This window comes from Lactuca serriola, chromosome 7, assembly GCF_051521515.1.
Source record: "Lactuca serriola cultivar US96UC23 chromosome 7, Lser_US96UC23_V15, whole genome shotgun sequence".
Taxonomy (NCBI): Eukaryota; Viridiplantae; Streptophyta; class Magnoliopsida; order Asterales; family Asteraceae; genus Lactuca; species Lactuca serriola.
Window position 1 is genome coordinate 49,565,909 of NC_136414.1, and position 19,263 is coordinate 49,585,171.

At 35.8% G+C, this 19,263-nt stretch overlaps 1 protein-coding gene across 1 annotated transcript; it reads left to right on the plus strand.

The window, feature by feature from the left end:
- The first annotated feature begins 5,205 nt into the window (after positions 1-5,205).
- LOC145061019 (chlorophyll a-b binding protein 16, chloroplastic) lies at positions 5,206-6,142 on the plus strand. Its single transcript, XM_079008382.1, has one exon. The coding sequence runs from the start codon at positions 5,278-5,280 to the stop codon at positions 6,076-6,078; it is 801 nt and encodes a 266-aa protein (XP_078864508.1). The 5' UTR covers positions 5,206-5,277; the 3' UTR covers positions 6,079-6,142.
- The last annotated feature ends 13,121 nt before the right edge of the window (positions 6,143-19,263 follow it).

Consider the following 19,263-nt stretch of genomic DNA (forward strand, 5'->3'; position numbering starts at 1 on the left):
AACTTTAGATCTCAAAAGTTTGTGACCTTGTTATGGATAAATTTGGAAACTTTATCCATCTAAACATCATATTGATTCAGATATGAAGCTTGGAGGCTTGGATTTAATGGATTATGTTGAAAAAGATGCACTTGTGTTCCATTGGAGACTTAAAGACTAGATCTTGGTTGTTTGGACCATTCTAATGGATAAATTTGGAAACTTTATCCATAATGGAGTTATTAGTAACCATAAAAAAATATGATCTTGGACCTCCTATCCCCTCCATACAAGAGTTAAGATGTCTTAATGGATAAATAAGTTAGGGTTTTAGCTTTTGGACCTTTTCTAATCATGGAAAGTAATAAAGGTGGAAACTTTATGACTTAAGTCGATGATTTGAGATTAGATCTGAGTTTGGACATTTTGGTCTCAAGCATTAAGTCCTAAAATGAGAAATGGTCACCAAGGGGGTACGTTGGGCGTACATATGTGTACGCTCTGCGTAATACATGTCTTCCCAATTTCATGTTGTCGCGAGTTGTACCTTAAGCATCAACGAGCATTATGTGGGGCATACGCGTTTGGTATGTAGGGCATACTCGCAAGGTTCTCTTTCGGGCCTGTTGGGCCTTGGGTCTTTTGGAAGTTGGGTCATGAGTTGTTGGGTCAGATATAAGATGGGTAAAATGTTATTTTACCCATGGTAATGATAGAGAATGAAATGGACCTTGGATTATAGGCAATTATCTTAATTATTTACTAGGTATAATTTGGTTGTGTTCAGTGTAAGGAACCCAGTAGCAGCAGCACATCTGTTTCAGTTATCTCGACTTTAATTAGTTCTTCCGGTGTTTTCCGGGTCGAAGGCACCAATGTCGGACCATAGATTATTGTTATTTGTATGCTAGTTGTCTGTGTGACTCTTGCATGTGTTGTATGTATGTCGAGCGGGGTCCGATGCCAGGCGAGGCCTGATGAGTGTATTGGGCGGGGCCCATCGCATGTTACTGATAGATCTGTACCGGGCGGGGCCCGATGGATGTATATATGTATGCTATGTGGTATTTTGGGGAACTCACTAAGCTTTGTGCTTATAGTTTATGGTTAAGACTTTTGGTTCGAAAGGGAAAGGTGCGGCTTGATCGTAGCGCATCTACCCATGTTTCCGCACTTTGTGACTTTAGGATTGTACTTTGATAATTATTTTTACTTTGATATGCTTTTGTATGATTGAAAAGGATAACTGGTGTTTAAGGTTGAATTAAAAATGAAATGTTTACCTTATAATTTTTGGGATGTTACAACTTTCTTGCACTGAAAAAAAAATATCTAAGAGAAGAGTGTCTTCTCTTAGATTTCTTCCTCAACGATTCCAACAGAGATCGGATCCGAATAAAAAAAAATAGGTGTCGCGATCTTCCAAATCAATAAATTGGAAAGTGCCAAACATTAGGAACTACCTTGGGAAGAGTTGGGGGGAAACATAGCATGTCACAAGAGCGAGGTGAGGTTTGGAACTCTACTGTGAGAGGGATGCCTCGCGAGCCGCGCTTTTAGAGATCGATTTTGGATGAACCCAAGGGGGTGCTTTACGCTAAGGAGAAGATATCGTCTTGTAATTACGGAGTTGTCTGTGATGAACGCTTTCCTTGTGCTAATTCCAGTTTTGAACTACCGCTGATTTGTTTCATAGTTTTCAACTGTGGGGAAACAGATCTAGAATCTATTGCTCCTCTTTTAATAAACTTGCTTGCTATCCCAGATCATCCGCGTAGGCGAAGCTGTGGCGACTCTTGGAGTAGACAGCTGTGTCGCATTCATTATTTTCGAATAAGCATCGACGATAGTTCAACGGACTACTTTTTCGATATCTGTCACATGAAGACAAACCAAATTAGCACTTCTCAGATCAGGCAAGGCCTCCCTAGTGGAGCTGGGCGTTGGGCGCCTGGCTTGCTAATGCTTCTAGGCCCACATTCGGAGATAGACCAAGAACCTCTTATGGTATTTTTCGAGGGGTGAAAGGTGCATGTGGGGTTTTCGTATACGACTTAATAGTTTTTCCTAATGGTGATAACACCATGTTGTTTGCGTTGTAAATGCGGACAATTTAAGTAGCCTAGTCAGGGATTTTTATGACTAACAACCAAATGGAACTCATTGTTGGTTATCTTCTACTCCGAATTGTGCTATCCATTATCCATGCAATATTATAATATTAGTAGGTCTTGGGTCTAGGAAATGCGAACAGACAAGCAAGCCGAACCACCATAAAGGAGAGACAAGAAAATATCTTTGATTACGAATAAAAGGAACAATCTAAAATAGACAGAGATCTATCTAATTTCGGGTATGTGTGACCCATTAGTGATCGAGTTGGAGAGCATATGAGATTTATCCATCGGGTTTACTATGTGCTTTTTAAATATTTTATATATCGATTTTTATTTCGTTTGTTCTTTTATAATTATTAAGGTCTTCAACTTGTAAATTTATAAGAATAAATATAAAGACAACATTTATTGTAATTTCATAATTTGTATAGTTTTATGGACTAATAATACAATTTTTGCACTTACATATGATTTCCAAAAATAATCTTCAAATATAGTTTACAAATCTGTAATATAGTTTTAAAAATAAATTATATATATATATATATATATATATATATATATATATATATATATATATATATAATGATCATAAATTTTGTTGTCAATATTTTCTTGACATATGGCCTCAACATTGCACAAACAAACCTTGTATATATTGTACTTTTATATTTTACTGAAAAAATGTTTATTAACATGTTACGAATCGCAATATCATTCTACCATTTATCTAAAGTTTTCTTCGTTAAAACGTATAGACTTTGCATAATGGAGAAGATTACTAATATGAACAAAAGGATGACACTAAAATTCTCTCAAGTTTCTATATGTAATAACTTACAACAACATGCCCTAAGATTTCTCTATGGCGTATTCACCATGTACTTGTGGTCTAATATTGTTTATGTATCATTATTCTCCCTAATAAATAAAGATCTTTTTGTCACACGTCACATTTTTATTTATTTTGTCACATGTAATTTTTTTGTTATTTAAATTAATTTTTATTCCACATGTCATTTTATGGTTTTTTCATTTTATTAAATTGTAGATAATATTTATATTCAATACTAAATGCATATAAATTTTATTAATGAACTTTTCTTCTAATTTCAAAATTTACCAAATTAAAGATTCATTAAATTTATTTATTTATTTATCTAAATTACTTGTTTAAATTTAAAAGCGAAAAAAAAAACATTTTACTTTTTATAATTAAAACTTTATCATTTTTCTTATAAAGATCATACTTTTCAAATGTTTAGAATTTTATATTTAGTTTTTTTTTTTAAATAAACTCATGTAATACATGAGTCTCACACCTAGTGATAGAATCTTTAAACTACAAATGTGTTGGTGTTGGCATTGATCTACTCCTTGTGGTTAGTCACCGTTACATGTGTTCGCACAAGGGATTATTTTTTTGTGTCAATTTACACCCCTCCCCTCTACACAGCTGTACATGTCCGTCTATAAATATTTATAATATCATTTAGTTGAATCATTCAATCTACACCTAAGGAGGCATAATTGTCAACATGATATGTCACCCTCCTAACCCATCTATCCCATCCTAATGGGATCTCAGTGATTTTGTTGATGTTTCGTTTACCTATAAAGGTATATACATTGAAAGAACATTTATGGTATAATTAGCCATATGTATGATCAGCTATCTTAGTTATGGCTAGAGATTGAAGATAAATAGTTCTTTGTATTGTATTTGTCCCTTTTAACACAATTTTTGCATTAGATTTTCCCAAACCTTCCCTATCACCATGGTAGTAATTGAAGGTACGATCAAATGTTTCGTTGCACGCCTTCCCATTTTCATTAACAACCATTCTTGTATAAAAATTCATCTTTTATCTTTATTGGTGCAATGTAAAACCTACAATAGCAACATATTTATATTGTTTTTAAAAACAATATCATGATACTTACAATTTATTACCAATAATAACAACATACCTAAACTTTTTACATATAATGATGATATATAAAACCAATAAAGTGCATTTCCACATTTGTATTGAAATCCACATATGTTGCTATTATGGATATGAAATATAAACCAATAGTTATTATGGATAAAATATAAAATACGTTGATATTAATATATAGAAATTCATGTAACTACGTTTTTATCATGGATAATGAACTAAATATAAGTAACTTTCTGTTATGGGTAAAAGTTTTAAGTAAAATGTTATTATGGACATTAGATAAAGTAATTTGATGATATATTTAAATAAATGTATGTTGATGTCATGAACGAATAAATATATAAGGTACATGTCATTCTTGAAAAAAAAAAACAGAAAATATAATGCCACGATGTATATAATTCAGATTTAGAATCAAGGAATTATGATTAATCGAACTAGAAAGTTAATATATGATGGAATTTGTTGAGAAATGCAAGAATGATGACAAAACGCACTAAAAATTAAATATGATTACGTGAATGTGTCATATATGTTCAAGGCGAGCTACCACACAAGTATTCTTATATAATCTTTCCTCCCTTAAAATTCCATATAATCAAATAGACATGGTTAAGTTATCAGCACTAAATTTTCCAGTTGTTAACACTCGATACACAAGAATAATGCTAGAGTTTATTTATGTTTCATGTGTGCAATGTATGTTAGTATCCATAGATCATGATTAATAAACTCATCTGAATTCAAAATGAATATTGTTATATGATGGATTCCACTTTTAGTTTTTGCAAATAAATAAGGATCCACTAACTAATTTCAGATCACCAGGTCAAATCTATAGGTAAATATGAAATTTGATTGGATATCAAATTTTATCCTAAACCCAATTATAAATATACTTGTTACTAAAAATGATGTATACGTAGAGCGGGCACTGAGTAAGGTTTGTTTGACGTACATGAGTTTAAGTGTTTTTTAAACATTTGGGATAGGAAATCTTGGAATGAAATTAAATGTACAGCTGTCGATTTTTAGTTGGTGTTCTAAATTGATGTAGTTCATATGGATCAAATATATCAGCCTCGAATCAAAAACAAACTAAATATCCGGAAGATAAAACAGTACCCGACAAAATGCACCATCCTATTTATAGCACTTGTGAAGAACCATATGACTTAAGCAGTCAGCCCCCAACTTTCTAAATATTTTTAGTTTCTAATTTAAGAAAACTTACAATGGCTGCTTCCACCATGGCTCTCTCCTCTCCTTTCGCAGGCCAAGCAGTGAAAACAAGTCCCTCAAGTTCTGAGCTTTTCGGAAATGGACGGGTTTCCATGAGGAAGACTGCAGCTGCCAAGAAGGCTGCGCCATCAGGAAGTCCATGGTACGGCCCTGACCGTGTCAAGTACCTAGGCCCATTCTCCGGCGAGGCTCCATCATACCTGACCGGTGAATTCCCAGGTGACTACGGCTGGGACACCGCCGGACTTTCTGCTGATCCAGAGACATTTTCCAAGAACCGTGAGCTTGAGGTCATCCACTGCAGATGGGCAATGCTTGGAGCTCTTGGCTGCGTCTTCCCTGAGCTCTTGGCCCGTAATGGTGTGAAGTTCGGTGAGGCTGTATGGTTCAAGGCTGGATCCCAGATCTTCAGTGAAGGTGGGCTTGATTACTTGGGAAACCCTAGTTTGGTCCATGCTCAGAGCATCTTGGCTATCTGGGCCACCCAAGTCATCTTGATGGGTGCGGTTGAGGGCTACAGAATTGCCGGTGGACCATTGGGTGAGGTTGTTGACCCACTTTACCCTGGTGGTAGCTTCGACCCATTGGGCCTTGCAGATGATCCAGAGGCTTTTGCTGAGTTGAAGGTGAAGGAGATCAAGAATGGGAGACTGGCTATGTTCTCCATGTTTGGGTTCTTTGTTCAAGCCATTGTCACAGGAAAGGGGCCGTTGGAGAACTTGGCTGACCACCTTGCTGACCCTGTTGCAAATAACGCCTGGTCTTATGCTACAAACTTTGTCCCCGGAAAGTGAATGTACTAAATAAGGGTTTTGATGTAAAATGATTTGTGAATTAATATATAGCTATTTTTGGGTATCTTGTGCACATGGTAAAATTGCAATTAGTTGTTAATTGTTACAACTGTGATGTGTTTTTTTTGTGTAGACGCATACCCCAATAGTAGAAGTGGATGCGCACAAAAGGCCCGGTAATGGATCGAGTTTCCGCTTGGACTCGGGTTGTAACCCATTAAAAAAATTCAATTATCGATAAGGAAATCCTGACCAATTACGACCACCAGTCCGAGGATTTTAAACTCTTAACCGTTTACGTTCTGGTTATGCGTACGCGGTTAGGTTATGCGTACCCGGTTATAAAGGTCGGATGATTAAGCATTTTTTTAAATATCGATTAGATAGACTCAATTACCTTAATTACTATTAGAAAACTGGTTAAAGAGGATATTACTTTGTACGAATAACTAGTTATGGTTATGGTCCTCGTTACATAGTTTACTATTTTTCTTGGAGTAAATTACACGAATGGTTCCTATGGTTTGGGGTAATTTTCGTGTTTGGTCCCTAACTTAATTTTTTAACTCGGAAGGTCCCTACTATTTGTTTTTGTTATGCACTTGGTCCCTACTTTTGTTTTTGTTACACGTCTGGTCCCTATCTTACCTAAAAAAACTATTATTTAAACAGGAGAAAAATGGTGAGATATGTAGGGTAAGGTGAGAGGGGTGGGGTTGAGCGTGTATTTATTTAAATAAATTAAAAAATCAAGGGAAAAAATAGTCTTTTTAGGTAAGACAGGGACCAAGCGTGTAACAAAAACAAATAATATGGACCTTCCGAGTTAAAAAAATAAGTCAATGACCAAACACGCGTTACCCCAAACTATAGGGATCATTTGTGTAATTTACTCTTTTTCTTGACAAAGTCGTTTGGCTTGAAGGGAGTCCTTCCCTCCCTACCCACTCAATATACTGTTATATCAGTTTTTCTATTTTTTTTTCTTCTATTTTTTTCAATTCACAACGCATGAAAACCTTATTTTTTTTCCAACCCACTCAACTCACTACCAGATCATTATTTTCCATAGTTAAAACCATAGGGCTTAATGCATTGAGTGAGATGACAGACTGAAGAACTCGACGAGTTCACAAGGGAACTCGGCGAGTTGGGTTGGAGTTACCTCGATTCTATTGGAAAACGGAGGAACTCGACGAGTTATAGGAGAACTCGACGAGTTGGATCGCATTATCGTGATTCTGGCTTTGGGATGGACTCCACGAATTACAGGGATAACTCGACGAGTTAGGTCAACTAGGAGCGTTGACTTTGACCTTGACTTGACCTGGACTTTAACCTTGACCAGAGTTGACTTTTAAGGGGTTTGAAGGGTTGAGTTGTATCTAAGGAATTGTTTATGATTAGAGAGGTGGCAGAGTTGATACTCGGAGTGTGGACCTACTCAGCTACACTTCACATTTGAGGTGAGTCTCCTAACCATACCAATGGGTCGAAGGAACCAAAGCCGGCCCATTCAGTTAGTTGTGATGATTATTGTGGAATCATTATGGATATGCCTAGTATGTATGTATGTGAATGTGTTAGTACCATATTGGATAGATATGCGAAGACCCCGGGGGGAGCCCGTGTTAGTTGGACGTCAAACCATGTGGGGAAGCCCATGGCATTCCAGTTAAAGACCATGTGGAGGAGCTCATGGCACATAGGTATAATACCTTGGGGGAGCCCACGGCATCCTGGAGTAAGACCCTGGAGGGAGTCCACGGCATCCTTATATGTTTCTATGCATGGCTTATGTAGTATATATGTTGTTTATATGGTTATGTGATTATGTGGTTTATGTGGGGTATGTTATGGGGAACTCACTAAGCATTAGTTTATAGTTTGTTGGTTGTTTCAGGTACTTCAGGATCTAAGGGCAAGGGCCCGACATGATGGCGCAGCGTTCACTCTCCGGCATTTTAGTTTGGATACTGATGTTTTGAATAATTTATCTGATGTCATGGATTTTTGAAAACAAATGTGATTGGAATGCTATATTTTATGAAAATGATTTCCTTACTACAGATGAGAAAAATTATTGGAAATTTGGGTTGTTACAAAAAAGCTATTAAAAATAATGGCCCAGAAAAAACAAACGCTCCAAGACCGGGATTAGGGCTCTCTTTACTTTTTTGTCATCTTCAATCGGACGCTCAAAAAGATTTTGAGAACTCTTTGATAAGGTAGGAGCAATCGACGATGGGGAAATTCTAGTGAAGGTAAAGGGTGTGAGATACGCCTATCTCCTTTCCAAGTCATCAATGCAGGAGGAGTAAAGATTGAAGCGGGTTCAACAACAAGCACAATAGCTCCCACCTCCCTAAACCACTGGAACCCACCACTGAAAGGGGCATGACCTGGTGGTACCATCCTAAATCGCAGACGAACCCAACATCGACTCCATCCTCCTTTAAGTCTAGTTATATATAAGAGTTTGGCTTGGGACGGACCGGTAAATGTTCGATCAAGCCTAGTATACAACCATCTATATGTAGATGTATACAAAGAGATGCACTTTCAAGGCTTTTTATTTTATTATTGACCATTGTAGAGTTCTCAGCCTTTATGTCATTAGATTGTACTTGTTGATTTGAACAGGTTGTAATTTTGCAAATAGGAATGGCATGCACGTACTTTTTTGTCCGGATGGACTTTTTCTAAAAATTAGATTTTTATTTTTTTATAACTCTATCTATTTCTTATGTTATTTTGCATAATTATTAAAGAATAATTAAAATAACCCAAACTCTATAATTGGTCACAAAGGCCTAGGGACCGGTTGAAGACCCGCGTATCCCGACTTGATTTTTGAACCACCTTAAGAAACAATGTACAAATTGGTTTGAGTTTTCCAGTTTCACAGGTGTTAAACCAAGTAAAGGGTAATTGATTGTATTAAATAAAAGCATAGATTACAATCCTATATATAAGCTATATAGTTACACTTAGAAACCATCTAATATAGACATTATGAATATGTTATCTAAACATATGTCTAACATTCCACCACAAGCTGAGGTCATGGAACAACCTGCAGGTTTGGATGCAGCTTGTACCATAAAAAGATAAATATCTAAGAGGATCGTGGTTTAGTGAACACTTCGACAATCTGATCAATCGGTAGATATGAACTGGATTGTTAACTGACCTTGGGCAACTTGTTCATGAACAAAATGGAAATTTACTTCAACATGTTTTGTACAGGCAAGAAAAATCGGATTTGAAGAGAGGTATGCGGCTCCGAGGTTGTCACACCATAGTGTGGGAGAGAATTTTTAGAAACATATAGCTCATGTAGGAGAGCCTTTAGCCAAATCAACTCGGCACCAGTGTCCGCAAGAGCCTTGTACTCGGACTCAGTGGAGGATCGTGAAACAATTTTTTGTTTATGAGCATTCCAGAAGATCAAGTTTGATCCCAAATAGATGGAAAATCCTCCCGTAGAACGTCGATCGACAGGGAAGCCAACTGAATCAAAATCAAAGAAGGCGTAAGTTTTGAGCCATCATTGGGTTGACAGCAAACATCAGTGAAGGCTTGAAGAGAGTAACCCAAGTTGTGAAATATAAATAGAACAAAATGAGTACTTCCTTTGAGATAGCGCAATATCCTTTTGACATCAGACCAGTGGTTCTCGGTAGGAGCATGCATGAATTGACAAACCTTGTTGACTACAAAGGCAATGTCGGGCCTCAAAAGTGTGACATATTGAAGTGCTCCAACAGTTTTTTATAGAAAGCGGGATTCGATAGCTACATGCTATCATCGGTAGTCAAGATCTGAGTAGTACTCATGCGGAACTACTTCAATACCCAAGAAGTATTGGAGTTTGCCAAGATATTTAATGGCAAAGGTAGATCCCAATTAATGAATGATCTTGTAACACTCCAAAAATCACAATAATTTAAAACTTTTAAAACCAACCATGAATCAATATTGTTTACAAAAGGAGTCATTTTTTCAAAAGCATTATTTCAAATCAGAGTTTCCCAAGACCCGAATACATAAAAATTGGGAGTTGTGTACGATCACACCTTTGCCTTCCTACAAATCTCAGAAGCACCGGGAACCATAACTAAAATTATAAGCCAAAGCTTAATGAGTTCCCCCAAAGTTACCAACAAACCACATATTTGTTGGATTAGTGTCTAAGTCCATAACTATTTTGGTATGTACTTGACCCGATTATGAGCATGTTCCTTTTGGGTTGCATTCACCATAGCAATATGTAGGATGGATTAAGGAGAGAAAGGTTTAATTATGATTTATTAATATATTATGAGAATAATATATCAAAGGAGAAATCATATTGTTTAATTAATATTAGTCAAGAATTAATAAAGAATTAATTTTGTGGCTAAAAGAGATTAATTAAACTTAGGGGGCTGGAATTGTAAATATAAGATAATTGTAATTGGGCTATGGATCACCTTGGAATAATAGGGTGGACGAATTCTATGGGGAAGCTCATTAGAAATCGTCCAAGGCACGTTCCAGAAAGGGTCCATGGGCTGCTTAGGGCTTAAGTAGTCAAATTAGGGTTTCCTTGTCAGATAAACCTAATTGCCTACCTATTTAAGGAGCCCCTAAGCCCCAAAAACGTGGTGAATGATTCCCTTAGGGTTTCTGGACGATTTTTGATGCTCCTCTTTCTTCTCTCTTCATCCAAGTTGCTTAGTGGTGTTTGTGACTCCATTAGAGGTGCAACACTTGAGGCACTAAGCTTTCTAAAGCCAAGGAATTGATTGTTATTGCTACATAACAATCAAGGTAAGATCTAAACTCTAATTCATATGTTAATTTGATTAGTAGAATGCTAGATCTAGGGTTTGTAAGTCTTGGATGTATATTGTATGTTCAAAGTAGAAAAACTAGACCCAAGTAATTAGGGTCGCATGAACACCATAGGATTGACGTTATGCTCAAAACCCATCAGTAGTATCAGAGCCTAGGTCGTTTTTCTATTGAATAGATGCATAATTGGACTGCCAAAGATCAGAAAAATCGAATTGTTTGCATTCTGACAGGTTGACTCGCCGAGTCCAATTATGGACTCGACGAGTTCCATGGTGGACTCGACGAGTCCAATGGCCAGTTGCCGGGATTTTCGATTTTTTGAGCAGATTTTGTTAAGGATAATTACCAAAACTCGTTTTTATTGCCTAAAATCGATTTTTTTAGTTTGGAATGTTTATCCTTATCAAAATTGATGGATTTGGTTAAATATAGATAATATAGGATTATTATTAGATAAATATTTGACCTAATAAGTTTGAAAAGTTTCAATTTGCACCCTTTAGGTTTTATAGTTTAAATTTGAACTTAAAAGTTTTGTTTTTGAAATTTAAATAGTTAAACCCTAATCTTTTGAAAAGTTTCAAAACTTGCCCTCAAGTTTTGGAATTTAAAAATTGATTAAAAGTTTAATTTTGAAATGTTAAATTCTAAAACCCTGGTATTTTGAAAAGGTTCAAATTACACTCTTATGGTTTTATTAATTAATTAAAGTGTATAATTAAAAGAGAGTTAATAATTCCATAAAGTTTTGGTTTATATTTAATTAAATTAAAAGTATAATTTATTAAATTAAACCTCCTAGTATTTTAAAAGTGTAAAATACACCCTATACTATATATATGTAACATTAAAAGTCTAATATTATATATATATATATATATATATATATATATATATATATATATATATATATATATATATATATGAGTAAAGAGTCAATCTTACCGTTAGTAGGCCTCATTCATGAAGCTGGTCTATAAGGGGTGTTTAAGGAAATTGCCTATAAAATGGCGATTGAATGAGTATCCACTCTTACCCACCGCACTATTGACTAGTGGAGGGCCGTTATCCGAATGGGTAGGATAGGACAGAAACCTTCCATTATAAGTATAATGAAGTATACAAAGTAACTAAATACTTTCACAAATTCCCAAATCATAGTTACTTTAGGAAAAATGTGAAATTGTATGCTAATCCATGGAATTACACTTCGTACCTTTGTTAAATGTTAGTGGAGCATGTGTGGTTAACCGGCACACTAATTTGAGATTGACATTGGTGGCGAAGGGTGGCTCGATGTTTATCACAGATCAATGGAGTGTGTGTGGCTAACCAGCACATTGATTAGGTGATAGTAGCATTGAGTGCACCACGTGATTCGCATGGTTATTCACACCATATTTGTGATCCTCAGCATCCCAGTCACAAATAAAGGGCATAATCGAGATTTAAACATGCCATTGAAAAGTTCAATGAATCTCAAAAGATCTAGGAGTTTCAATTCATTTAAAAATTAAATTTCCTTTTCGTTTTTCATGGTGGAAATTGGTAAATCGTCATTTACCTACCTTCAAATATTTTGCAACTAGATTACGACATCCCTCTTCTAGGTTGTATAGTATTGTGTTGGATCCTAGCCTCGATGTTTCATTTGGGTGTTACATTAAGGATTCTAATCAACTTAACTTGAATTTTCTCCTATTTTGTAGATGTCTAGTGATGACAATCATGGTCTTCCCAAAATCCCATGGAACAAGCTTTCCAAATGAAGATGATGTTCCACGATATGATCGAGGAACAAGAAATTATGCTTCACTTCCTCCACCTCCTCCAATTAATCTCCCTAACCCACAAGTTCGAAGGCTTGGAAAGTTCAAGATCACTCAAGCCCTTTTGGCAAGTAAACACGAAGATAGGAAACCTGTGTATGCACACGTCTTAGAGATGAAGTCACATATTGATAGGTTAAGGATGTTGGGTGTCAACATTTTAGGTGAGTTAGCTGTTGACTGGGTTCTTCAGTCGCTTCCTGAATCATATAGTGAGTTCGTTAGAGAGTACTATATGATGGATCATGACGTGACCCTCATTGATCTCACCTATTTGCTTATAGCTGCTGAATCAGTAATGATTTGGCGTGCTGGTCAAGCAAATTTGTCTGGTGAATCAAACTTCCAAACTTCAATGGACACTGGCAACATTGGAAGTCCAGAAAGGACTAAGTATGAGATTGTCCCATGTGTTGTGCCAAAGGATTCCATTTGCTTTTATTGCCAAAAGAAGGGGCATTAAAGACGAAGCTGCCCAAACAACCTGGGAGATCTAAGAGATGGGAGAGTCAAGATGTATGGCTCTACTTCAGGTAAAATCCAATAACTAACTCTATCAGTTCCTATTCTTTGATTTTCAATACATGATGTGATAAGATTACATTTTGATGTTTTGTAGGATCAAAGAAAAGAGAGGAAGCTTAAGGGAAGAAGTAAGTTGAATCTGATCGTGAAGAAATGGATTTCGATCACATTGCTTGAAGATCGGATTTTTGAGCTACTACTTTAGAGTTAGAATAGATTGCTTAGAAATTGAAATAGCATAATTTTTTCATTTGAATTGCATTGTAAGGACAAGTTTTTCCGAAATAAAATGAATTTTGATTTCATCTTATTTATTTATCCTTGCAATGGCATATGTGAAAATGGATGTTTATGTATTTCTAATTTTATCAATGTTGAATTGGATGTGATTCTTGATTTTGTTATTTGTGAAATGTCAAGAATTTACCAAATAGGGAGAGTTTCTCATCGCCCAAGTTTCAATTGGACAGAAACTTGGAATCATGCAACATGCATTGCGTGATGAATGAGAAACTTCATATTTGGAAATTAGACTAAATCCTTGGCAAAGTGTCAAGTGAAGGACTAAGAGATCGAGTACACTAGGTTGTACGTTGATCAAGTCAACCACAAGAGTGATAAAGATATTCTTCATGATTTACTAAAGTTTAGTAAATATGATTATACTTATAAGATTAAGTGTAATTCTGAGTCGGTTGAGAGAGTTTCAAAGAATAGCAGAACGAATAAGGAAGAATCAAGTAGGCAGAAAGATAAAAGTTTCTCTATTGTAAGAAGAAGGGAGAGTACCTTTTATTGTATTTTATGATAAGTCTTAATGGTTAAGAACCATATCTCAATTGATCCTCTAAGTGAGTCTTAGTATATTTGTATGTCTAAAAAGAAGAATCGAGAATTGTGGAAATGGTTAAATCAAGAAGTCAATCATACTTCGTTCCAATATCGAATCTTAGAGTCATACTCCAAGATTGCGAATTGAGTGACACGTCTTTAGTAGGTTTATAACACTCAACAAATGTGGAATTAGAAAAAGTCTTCTTATTCCTGCACATTTGAGATTGGTAAGTTGTGATGTCTTGGATAAGACAAAGACCAACTAGAACCGATTATGTGAAGTGATAGTCTTGATAAAAACTACGCTAACTCTTGAATATTTGTTTTGTCAAGGAATTTTTCTTGACAAGAGAATCTTATATGTCCAGGAGTCAGTGGGAGTCTTAATGGTCTTGAAGAGTTTCAAGAACAAATCAAGAATTAAACCTAGTTGATCATCACTAGCACACGACTTGAGGTTTAAAGCCTATCGTGAATGACATACTCTTTTTTTGTGCCATTCCAATTGAGTTAATTATGCATGTGAGTTCTATGAGTTCTCATTTGAATGCATAAAGACAAAGAACCTTGATCAATGGAAAGTACATTGATATGAAAGGGTGAGTTTCTTGGAAGACATGGTGAGCATTCATGTTACCATGAGGCAAGAAATCGAGGTTGAGCACGTTCGGTCTATATGAGTTTGGATTTGTCGCAAACTTTGGTTTTGGCAAATTCACATGGATAGGAACACATACACTTTAAAATCTAAGTGTCATAAGGTTTCCCTCCTTCATGAAAATGATTGTAAGGAAATGCTTTCACTAAGAGAGATTTTAAGAAGATTGCAATTGTGAAAATTATATTCTCGAATTCGATTATGATTACGGCATCCCTCTTCATAGTTCGAATTGTGATATTTGGCAATTAATCTGAACATTTGGGACTTAGTAACATAAGTTCTAAATTTCTTTAGACACGCATGTGAGATTTCTAAAGAAAAGGTGTATAAGGTTATGAAGCTTAGATAAAGGCTTATCGAAGCATCTGGTATTAGAAATATGAATTTCAGAAATTCAATAGGCATTGTTTTCTAGAAGTTCAGTTATTTTCTGAATACATGTCAAAGCTAGTGGGAGCATAAGTGTTATGCTTATATGATAATAATCATCATGATAGTGGGAGCATAAGTGTTTTGCTTGTATGATTATTATGGCAAGTATTTCAAGTTAGCAATATTAATTATAGAAAAACAAAGATTCAATTTGCAAAGTTGCATGGGTTGAAAAGTTGTTTTTGCTATAATTAAGAGAGAGAATATTATACTTCGTTTCAAAATCTAAAGCTTAGATTGAGAAATTGTAATAAAATAGTCAAAGGATACATAATGTGTTCTCAAATTTCGATTATGATTACGGCATCCCTCTTCATAGTTCAAATTGTGAGAACGTGACACATAAAATATTATGGCAGAAGATTGATAAAGTATCATATCTTTACGTAAGACATTATGCATTGTGTCCCATACGCATCGGGTATATGATCAATTGCAAATTCTATAATATTTGACCATTCTAAAATTTTCCAAATGTCTAGCGCATTAAGAGGGAAAAAGGACTAGAATCGGTTTTGACTAAAATAATTAAACAACTATCAAAGGACAATCCAAAGGTCGCTGAGGATTGGTCGCTTGTGAGTAGTTGAGTGTGGTATTGGATGGACCATATCGACATTATTATGAATAGATAAGATTCTATTAAGAATGAGTTGTCATATGGAAAATATGGAGATGTTTCCATATTTGGAGTTGGATATTGAGAGTCTATGTCTAGATTAGAAAATTTTATGCAAAAAGGATGTTCAAAGGAATGTACTTTGAATATGAGACTTCACGTCTATGGAGTTGTCTTGTAACAATTTCCGATAGAGTACTTTGTAATTTCATTGGCCAAGTCTTGGTGACTTTTGTGCTATGACTTTGCGAAAGGATCATTGCATAAAATGTTAGAATCTCGCATATTCTAGTAGTGGCAAGAACTTTGTGTTCTAACACTAATGATAAGGATTGGCAATTGCGAAATGAGCATCATTGGAAAAGTTTTTCAATTGATCTATTTCACAAAGTAAGGACCATAGGAAACATAGTGTGCATGCTTTGTGCATGGGACAGCTATTGTTGTAATTTGAGTAATAAGTTGATTTTAATGAGTAATCAATATGGTGGTTAAATAGAAGTGTTTTATTTACTCTCACAAGTTTGGGGCCATATAGGATTAAGTATTGTTGTTGTGTTTTAGTTTGCATGTTTTGACTTCCAGAATAACTGGGTTATTCGAACCTCCACAGTCGGTCATACTTTGGAAGTAGGTATGAAGGAAGACTGTCATGAAGAGTCTGTAGATTGTCTGAAGTGTTTAGACATAGGACAAGTTTGTTATAGAGTTCATGAGTGCTTTGATAAGATTAGAGTATTGGATTAAATCCACACTCACTTGATTCACTTCATGGATTTATCACGGGTGATTAGTGAGACGATAACATTGTATATTCTTGATACCGAGACATGTGAGTTGTTATTTGCTGGTCAGTTGCACATTGATGATAAGTAAACACACCAGTAACTTGGTGTTATAAAACTTATTGTTGTGTGTGATTCGATCAGTGAATGCAATCAAGAATACGAGTCAAAGTTTATCCATTCCTTTTGCCCAAAGTGGGATAAAAGCGATATATGTGGACCCCTCGATGATTTAGTGATGACACCTAAGCGCTTGGCCAAGCCAGGACTAAGTTGATGTGTTCAACTGTAGTCTGTTGTCAGTCGTCATAAATCGGAATTCAGGAAACAATATAGAGAGAGTGATTCAAATTCATGTCTTATGTCTATACGATATCTTAAGAATGGAGGAATATATGATCCCTTATCTAAAGGACACACGTATCTGATAAGATCATAGTTGATAGCGGCTTTTCAAAGCTACGATTGTTGATCAGGTTCTGAAGTTATACAAAATAGTTATTAGACTTATCCAAGTGGGAGACTGCTGGATTAGTGTCTAAGTCCATAACTATTTCGGTATGTACTTGACCCGATTATGAGCATGGTCCTTTTGGGTTGCCTTCACCATAGCAATATGTAGGATGAATTAAGGAGAGAAAGGTTTAATTATGATTTATTAATATATTATGAGAATAATATATTAAAGGTGAAATCATATTGTTTAATTAATATTAGTCAAGAATTAATAAAGAATTAATTTTGTGGCTAAAAGAGATTAATTAAATTTAGAGGACTAGAATTGTAATTATAAGATAATTGCAATTGGGCTATGGATCACCTTGGAATAATAGTTTGGACGAATTCTATGCGGAAGCCCATTAGAAATCATCCATGGCATGTTCCAGAAAGGGTCCATGGGCTGCTTAGGGATTAAGCAGTCAAATAAGGGTTTCCTTGTTAGATAACCCTAATTGCCTACCTATTTAAGGAGCACCTAATCCCCAAAAACGTGGTGAATGATTCCCTTAGGGTTTCTAGATGATTTTTGGTGCTCCCCTCTCTTCTCTCTTCATCCAAGTTGCTTAGTGGTGTTTGTGACTCCATTAGAGGTGCAACACTTGAGGCACTAAGCTTTCTGAAGCCAAGGAATTGATTGTTATTACTACATAACAATCAAGGTAAGATCTAAACTCTAATTCATATGTTAATTTGATTACTAGTATGCTAGATCTAGGGTTTGTAAGTCTTGGATGTATATTGCATGTTCAAAGTAGAAAAACTAGATCCAAGCAATTAGGGTTGCTTGAACACCATAAGATTGATGTTATGCTCAAAACCCATCAATATCAAGCAAGCATGCAAACATAAGCAGCCAGCTTGACTAGACCGCCTCGTAGGGTATACAGACTATTTTGACCGATCCACGAGTAGCCGGCCTGACTGGACCACCTCGCACGACCTACAGCCTATCTGAACCGCTCTACAGGTCGCCGACCTGACTGGACCGCCTCGTAGGTCCCACAGCATATCCGGTCATCCCCAGGTGTCTTGGCCTATAGCGCAAAGCAGGACCGCCTCAACCCAAACCAACATGTTGACATATGCAACAAACAAACATGAACATAAAGCCGTCAAATACAGATAATCATACGGATCTCACGAATCACTACAACATGACAACATCCTATATACCAGGATACAAATCTAAAAAAATCACTACAACATAGCAACATACGGTAAACTAGGATATCAATCCAATGGTTTGGCGTTGGTGCCTTCGACCCGTAAGTACAGTAAGGAAAACCCACCTCATAGTCTGAATACAGTGTGAATAAATCCTAGCTCTGACAACCGGCTCAATCCAAATCCTAAGTGTTAAAACATTAACCATTATAGATTAATACATTTCCCAAAATACCATTGGTCAAAACTGGTCAAAGTCAACAAGTCAATCGAGTCAACTCAGCCAAGTCGACTCAGGCTTCATATGTGGGGCGTACTATGGAGGTACGTGGGGTGTACAAGCTTTCCGAGGCGTCAGGACCAGATCTGCGTATGTGCAGCATACCTTCAATACGCCCAGCGTACGCAACAGTCCCCTTTTTAATCTATTAAGTGCTTATTTCTGCGACTTAATACATCCAATTGTAGATCTATGGCTAAAATACCATCAAGAGTCATAAAGTTTCCAAGTTTATGACTTTTCATGTACATTAAGTGCTTAATACACAAAATCTCAACATTTTAATGCCTTAAGACCTTCTATAGCATGCGTGGAGTAAAACTAAGCACCAAGACCACATTTTTATGACTCAAGACCCCTAATAAGGTCTAAAAGGACGACTTATCTGGTTAAGATCAGGCCATGCACAAGAATCACCATATTTGGGACTAAAAGTGCCCTAAATGAAGAAATGACTAAATCTACAAGATAGATGTTGGATTTGGTGTCTAAGCCCATAACTATAACTGGGATGTACTTGACCCGATTGTAGCATGGTCCTTTTGGGGTTGCCTTCACCAGTGCAACTTGATAGGATGGATTTGGGGAATAAGGTTGTTTATGGTTTATTAATATATTACAAGTATAATATATTAATATGAAATCATATTATTTAATTAGTATTGATTAAGAATTAATTTGGAACTAATTTTGTGATCAAAAAAGACTAATTA

Excerpts from the sequence above, each read along its gene's own strand:
- LOC145061019 (XM_079008382.1), top strand. The coding sequence starts at position 5,278 with ATGGCTGCTTCCACCATGGCTCTCTCCTCTCCTTTCGCAGGCCAAGCA.